At 44.4% G+C, this 7,931-nt stretch overlaps 1 protein-coding gene across 1 annotated transcript in view; it reads left to right on the top strand.

Annotated features, from left to right (window-relative positions):
- Positions 1-2,649: 2,649 nt before the first annotated feature.
- LOC147725204 (fish-egg lectin-like) overlaps positions 2,650-7,931 on the top strand; it is an 80,325-nt gene continuing 75,043 nt past the window's right edge. Inside the window, exon 1 of the mRNA XM_086967131.1 lies at positions 2,650-2,886. Coding sequence (XP_086823257.1) covers positions 2,685-2,886 — 202 coding nt within the window. The 5' untranslated portion in view covers positions 2,650-2,684. The remainder of the gene's footprint in view (positions 2,887-7,931) is intronic.

The following is a 7,931-nucleotide window of genomic DNA, read 5'->3' as shown; positions in this document are numbered from 1 at the left end:
GTTGTTAGCTCTTTGGCAGTATGGGGATAAGCAGCCCTCACACCTTCAGACCTTGATGAGTTGTTGAGAGGTGCTTGAAAGTGGTTGAGAGGGAGGGGCGAGGTCAAGTCAATGCAAATTAGAAGGGCCTCGCACTTTCCCTTTCTGCACAGGGCCCCAGAAGTCCAAGAACCAAGCCTGACAGCAGCACTCACCATCAATGTACCGTTTAGATTTTTTCCTCAGTCTTCTTTCATTATCTTAATGCTGCAATAAGGGTTCAGTTCAGTAGAAATCAATTCTTTTTAATGAAGACAACGCCCAACCATCACTTAACGTTTTAAATTCCGAGTTTGTGCTTCTCGAGAGCCAGCACTCTTAAACTATACTGTCTACCAATATGTGTGACATGTCACTCCCACACCTTACAGTCAGTCCTTTGTCTTATGTAATATTTCCTATACACTGATTTACACATGTATGATTCACTGTCTCGGTGTGATATGTGTGCGATGTAAAGTGCTCAGACACCCTACACTGGTATGAGTGGCGAATCTGTGGCGAAGGATGTTGGTGGGGGCATCAACAAGCATTGTCGCACGGGGCGCCTCCAGCGCCAAAGCCGGCCCTGCCCACATAGGAACTCAACAAATGCAACTCTCTACTAACCACACAATCTCCAATGGTTTATCATGCCGCCTGTATGAAAATGCCCCTTCATCAGGGTATAAAGCCCTACATATTACGGGCAGATTAACGAGCCCCTTGCGCCACTTTTGCACCGCTGTTGCATCACTTCTGTGACGCAGTGGCGGAGTAAACCATGCGCCACGTTGCGCCATATTTACAACATGACGCATCCAGGGGGGGCGTTCCGGCGCAGTAAAGCCTCAGTAAAGTGCCTGAATGAAATGTACAAGATTCCACTCAGTCCCTTTCCCGATGCCGCTGCATCGAAACCTTGCCCCTTCTTGAAGCAGGCGTAAGGGGTAACGCACCTAGTTATATATGGGCAGGCCACGAGCATTGCTAGAGTTGCGTCGCACTTGCGACACGACTCCAGCAATGCGCCACCCATCTGACGGGAGATGCGTCACGCATCTGTCTATCCTTGTGCCATGATGAGCTGCATAGTAAATGCGACGCATGTGTAGTGGCGCAAGGGTAAACTTGCATGACGCATCGTACCTGGCGCATCCCTGCTGATTTGCAGGGATGCTCCAGTCATCATAAATCTGCCCCCTACATGTGTAATTTATGATTATAATATTTATATATCCCTCTCAGTAAGCCAGGAGGCACTTTTTATGATTGTAATTGCATCTCTCGTATACCTGAGTTGCACAGCGAACACTTCAGCGTCATCTCGCATTGATAAGTATCAAACGTAGTTTTGATCTCCAAGATGCTCACGTGCACGGTGCATTAACAGCAGTTAGATGCACTGAGGGCATTCTGCTTTGTACGTCACACCCTCTTTATCCCTGGCCATCAAGGCAGAACCAATTCCTTTGAAAGGGATGAAACACATTGAATGCAAACATGTCGTAATAAGCATGAATAATAGAATAGCCATGGGTCTCAGTGGTGCCTACGTCTAGGTGTAAAAGCTGAGGAGTTGTATGTCTCAGCCACCCTTGAACTCCAGTAACGCAGCTCTGCTCAACTCACAACTTCTTCCCATGAGGCCAGAGGCAGTAATGTTGGTGATGGTGGTAATGGTGGTATTCAATGGTAGTGACAGTAAATCTTAAAATGCTTCTTGTAATAAGAAAACAAAATACAAACTCAGGGGCATATTACCAAGGGTGGCGATAGGGAATTTTCACCGCTTTAGCGGCCGTTTTCGGCCGCTAAGCGGCGATAATTCTATCGCCCTATTAGCAAGCTGTCGCTAACAGCAGTTAGCGACAGCTTTTAGGTGATAGCGAGCGGTTTGGGGCCTGCTTTGCATGTTAGCGATATTTATCGCTAATGACATGCAAAGTGGGCGTACCCAAACTGTTAGCAACTGGAAACAGTCGCTAACATCGCTATCGCCTATTAGCAAGGCAGGCGTAGCGATGGAAATATTCGCGCTAAGTGCAAATATCTCCAAATACTAACACCTGCCCAGACCAGTTCTTGGCCATGTTATCCAACGGGAGGGGGAGAACATGGCTAAGAGCATTTTGTCGCTAATGCGTGAATATCGCTGTATTCTCAGCGATATTCACGCATTTCGCCGCTATCGCCGGAATATTTATCACTTTGGAGATAAACGTTGCTAACAGTACGTTATCTCAGCGATAAATTCCGGCGATGCTCAGCGATAAAAAAATCGTCTCTAAGCCTATTTAGCGATAAATATTGCTACTTGTTGGTAATATGCCCCATAGTGCTTTCTGCTTGAAATGCAGGTAGGAGTTATAGAATTGGGAGTGTAATGAGCTAGCGTATGTTGCACATAATAATGAGTTCCTCAATAATTCAAACACTCTTTAGGAAGAGAAATGTTCATCAAACAGCTGATAGCATGAGGTGAGGCAGTATTACTGCTCTGGGCAGAGCCAGAGCTCACTCCATGTCTATTTTAAAGAATCCTTACCAATAGGCAGGGGATGCTTTTTGTCAGTAATTCTGTGCTCAGCTCCCAGGTGTCCTCTCACTCTTCTCTCCCTGTAGGTGCTGATGCAGATCTGAGCTGTGATGCAGTCGCTGGGTCCATGGTGCAGGTTGATGCCGGCAATGGCCTGGTCTTTGGATTGAATGCAACTGGAAATGCTTTCACCCTAAACAATTTGATCTGGACTCCGCTGGTGGGACAGTTCCTCCACGTCACTGTCGGCTTAGCCGGAGTGTGGGCCGCTGGCACCGGCAACCAGCCCTTTAAGATGATTGGCGGAGACTGGGCCAGGATCAGTGGAGGTGGGTGGAACCTTACTTACATGTATACTCAATGATCAGAAAGAACCCCTTACAACTGCAGCCAGCTGGTGGTCGCAGGCTCAAGCTTCAGCATGACAAACTCAACCTTCTATCCTTCCAAGGTTAATAATTTGATTATAATAAAATTGGCTATTGTTACACATTCTATTTGTAAACCTTAAAAAGAATAAAAGCTCAGTATGAATCTCTGTAATGAAAGGTATTGTCCAAATTCTTAATCTTAATCTTATTCATGATTGTTATTCATACTCCTAATCCTATTCTGAGTCATTGTTTTTATTCCTATTCCTATACTCATTCTTATCCTCATTCTTATTCATATTCTAATTTTTATTCTTACTCTTATTCTAATTCTAATTCTTTTTAGTCTTAGTCTTATTCTAAATCTAACTTTAACTCTAACTCAAATTCACATTCATTCATTTTCTTAATCTTACTATCACAGGTATTACTGTGCTTTAGAAATTATATTTTCATTTCATTTAATTTAATTTCTTACTTTTATTCTTCTTATTCTTATTCTTACTCTTATTCTTATTGTTATTATTGTTTTTATTCTTATTCTTACTGTCATTCTTTATGTTTGTATCCTTACTCTTACAATTATTCTTAATTCTTGTTATTCTAAGTCTTATTCTTACTCCTAGTCTTATTATACTTCATCTTTATCTTAAGCTTACTATCATTGTTAATATTTAAATGCATTTTTATTCTTACTATTATTCCTTTTAGTTTTAGTCTTACTTTTACTCTAAATCTAACTTCAACTTTAATCTTACTGTTATTCATATCGTTCTTAATATTACTGATATTCCTATTATTCTTATTCACACTTTTATTCTTACTCCTACTATTATTCCTATTCTATTTTCTCTTACTCTTATTCTTATTCTCACGCCACTATTTTATTTATACTTCATGTCAATCTTACTTTTACTATTATTCTTATTATTCTTATTCTTACCCTTATTAGTTTTCTTATTCTCATTCCAATTCTTGTTCTAATTCCTATTCTTAACCTTAATATATTTGTATTCTTATTCCTACTATTATTCATAACATACTTATTCAGTTAATTCATACTCTTGTTCCGACTCCTACTCTTATTCTTAAGCTTACTATTATTCTCACTATTATTCTTATTCTTCCTTCTGCGCTTAGTCTTACTCTAACTCTTATTCTACTTAAACGAACTCCCAGTCTACTCTAACTCTAAATCTCATTGTTACTCTAACTGCCCTTCTTACTCTAACTCTTACTCTTGTTCTTTCTTTACTTCTAACTCTAAATATTCTTCGGATTCTTATAGTTATTCTTATTATTTTTAGTCTAACTCTCACTGTGAGGATTGTGAGGTATTATATGGTAAGGTTTTCCAGTTATACTGTGTAATAAACTCAAAAGCTGTCTTGGGTCTAATAAATCATTTGAAAAATCTTTAGCTCAACCATGAGTACCTGCAGCTTCGAAAGGTGATACTTAAACAAAAGAACTAGTGTAAAGCATTAAGAAGCACCAAACAAGGAAATAAGAAAGTCACACAACATAAAAGAAATCTGACACAAATTTATAAAAATAGATCATATTTTTATGAATATTTAGGCACAGAAATTAGCACATTCTATCACAGGGTTCCGCAAATAAATAATTTCAAGTAAAATGTAAACCTCAACTTTTTTGTCCAAAGTGCAAACACGCATTGGGAACTATAAAGTTTAGAAACTTTTGAAAAGTTTGAAAGAGTTGTGTTTTTCTTCTCTGGCCAAAGTAGGGCAAGTAACTCTGACAGGGAGAAGGTTAGGAGAGGGTCCACTAAGACGAATTTGAACAGCTACCTGGTCATCAAAGCAATCTCAGGACCAGTTCCACACTGTACTTACAGATCGCCTAAGACTTTAATGGAGTAGTCCTGATGCTGAGGATGAAGAATGTTGAGGATTGCGAAAGATGATCTGGGTGCTGTGTGGTCGACGGGGGTGTCTTTGCTGTTACTCCTCGTTCCAAATATAAGATGGGGCAACTTTGGCAACAGGAGTCGGTGCCCCTTGAAGTCCTTTTTGAACCAGTGGAACGCCTGCTGCGGTTGAGCTACCAATCTCCCTCAAAGTGGATCCAGTGGTATCCATTGGCAAATTATTGTAAACAACAAAGGAGTGACTCTAGTGAAAAAAAGTGATAATAAAAAAGTGATAATAAAAATAGAATCACGAGATAAAGCTTCACTGTATGCTGCACGCGTGATCAATGCTCACACGCGTGCAGGGAATACAGTGAGGCGTTGTAGCATGCTGGGGAGACATTCGGTCACCCCAGCGGGGACCCGATGATGAAGCATGTCACCAACTAGTGGTGAGTGAGGGTCCTTCTAAGAACTTAGGTCCTTCCCCCTACCCACTAGATGGTGACTAACAAACGCCTTGACCTTCTTACGATTGAAGACGGTCGCCCGGTGTAGGAAGGTGGATATCTGACTATGGTTACCCCCAAACTTTTTGCCTGGTGTTTAGCTGGTTTTTGACTTAGTTGGCCTGGGTTCCTGCTATTCAGGGCCCCAGGCTGATTGCTCTCTCCTTAAAATGGACTCCATGTACCTTAGGTGCATAACACAATTGGAATTGGTTCACATTATAGGCCCCTGTAACAGTGTACCATAGGTACCCAGGGCATAGGTGTAGCCAAGGCCTACCAGGGGCTGCAGCATGTATTATGCCACCCCTGGCCTGGCCCCCATATTTGACACAACTGGCTGATCACTCAGCTGGGGTAAGTTGGTGTAATCACCTCTTACTTAGGTACAGTATGTCTGTGCCTAACCCTAAACTGGACACATATGTTCCTATCAGCCACTCCTATGGAAGGCCTCATCAATCCTGGAGGCAGAGTGCTTGGAAATATGTGAGATGGTGCTCTAGCATGAGCTGAGCCTATCTGCAGCTGTCGGGAACCACTCCCTAAGCTGCTCCGGGATATTGCCATACCATATACTCTTAAGTGCATTATAATCCTCGCGGTTATTTGCTATCTTTGGTTTGGCTTTATCAAAACATGTCGAGTAAGGTGTCATACGAATTGGAATACTATCCCCTCGCCAATTCTGGCGACGGGGATAGCATTCCACCCTTCTAGAGGGACACGACATGTGTGTAGCCTTAACCCCGGTTAAAGTTAAACAGAGCCTCAGCATCACAAAATGGATGCTGCCACCACAGACACATGTCTGACCTCCTGCTGCTGGGAGTCCTTCCAGCGAGGAGGGCCTGGACAAAGGGTTTCCTGCCTGGGGAGGTGCGAGCACCACCCCAGACAGGGTTTTGTGTATTGGGTAGGACAGGGCTGAATAGATTGAGACATGCCTGGAGCACACAAGGTGTCCCTGTGCATAAGCCAGCCCAAACCGGTTCTGGGGCTTTCCAGCCCCAGTCCTGGCGAGGAGCTGGACAAAGGAGAGGGGGTGTAACCACCCCCCTTCCTGGTCCCACCCATAGGGGAGGGACCTAGCAGGAGATCCACCCCTCAGATTGGAATAAGAGTGGGAGCAGTGCCATTGCACAGCAGATCATCCTGAAATCAACTTTAAACAAGAAGAAGACTGGCCTTCGACATTCTGCTGCACAGAAGACTGAAGAGAATCTCCCTTGTGGCCTAGGAGGGGCCACCCTGTGAACACAGGCATCACCCAGCACCTCGACGTCTGCTTTGCCGCCGCCTCCCGCCGAAGCCCGAGTGCAGAGCCTGACAAGACCCAGCTTCCCAGACTTCTACTAGCTCGATCCACAGTCCCTGCAAAGAAGGGACCCGTGGAGGCATCGAGAGACGTGGGAGCGGACATCTTGAAAGACCCCCGAGACGCTGACTGCGCAGCACCCGAGGCACCCTCGACTCTGTGCTTTGGGGTTTAAGAAGCCCCACAACCGAGCAGCATTTGCACCAAAGATCAGCCCTCCAGCATCTCCACGATCTGCGTGGGGCCCTTTTGTTTTGTGCCACTTGACTCGCCATCCCGGCCATTTGTCACGTGGTCAGCGGCCATCTTGGCGACGAAACCTACAATTTACACTGTGGGTCTGGTTGCTCCAGACCTGCCCTCGCTCCTGTAGAAAGGAGTACCTGCCCTGACCTTGCTGGTCTGAGTAATAAGCCTTTTTTAGTTTCCCCATGGCTTGCATTAGCCAAGGCTTGTTTGCTTCAATCGAGTTGCCAACACCGCCATCAGCTAGAGCCTTCGAGGGACAGCTCGTGATCGACTCCTGGACGTCCTTGACCTCTTCGTGTCCACGTGGCTGCAGAGAGAAGCTACACCTCATCCCCTGTTTGCACCCGACTTTGCCTGGTTCCAATCTGGTTCCACGGTGGTCACTGGTCAGTGACTTTGAACATTGTCCCCTCTGCTTTCAGGTCTTCACCACTTCATATCCACCCTTGGATCCACCGTACACTTCTCCTTCACATCGCCTGCAGCATCTTCAGCTTCAAGCACCAAGAACCTGCGTGTCAAAACCCGACGCCACTTCGACCATGTGCACCCACTACCTGTGGGTGAGATAACATTGCAACGCCGGTGTCCCTACACTGGTACACACCTCTAGGGTCTGTGTCTCAAGTTTTGTTCCTCTAGGTTCAGCGGAAGTGCCTTTAAACTAACTTTGTGTAACTTTTACGCACCATAGACTTTACATTGGAAAGTGCGTGCACTTTGAACACTGCACCCGAGTCCCGCGGGCCTTTCCCGACTTAGTCACTGCTAGTCTCGAATAGCTCCAGCGATTCCCAAGGCCCTAGGCCTGTTCCCTTTCCTATTGGTATCTCTTATACCACTTTCTTAGTATATGGTTTAGGTGGCCCCTAGGGCTCATCCATATTGTGCAACTTTTGTGTATTTTAAACTGTCTTGTGATTTAACGCTTGTGCTTCTGTGCTCATAAAGAGTCCAGGGGATTTTATAGTTAATAAATCAATATATATTTTCAATATATATCTGTGTGGTGTCCCTTTCATTTGGTATTCAAGGGGGTTGTGTGTGGTAT

This window comes from Lissotriton vulgaris, chromosome 4_1, assembly GCF_964263255.1.
Source record: "Lissotriton vulgaris chromosome 4_1, aLisVul1.2, whole genome shotgun sequence".
NCBI classification, from domain to species: Eukaryota; Metazoa; Chordata; class Amphibia; order Caudata; family Salamandridae; genus Lissotriton; species Lissotriton vulgaris.
This window is presented reverse-complemented; position numbering and strand designations above follow the sequence as displayed.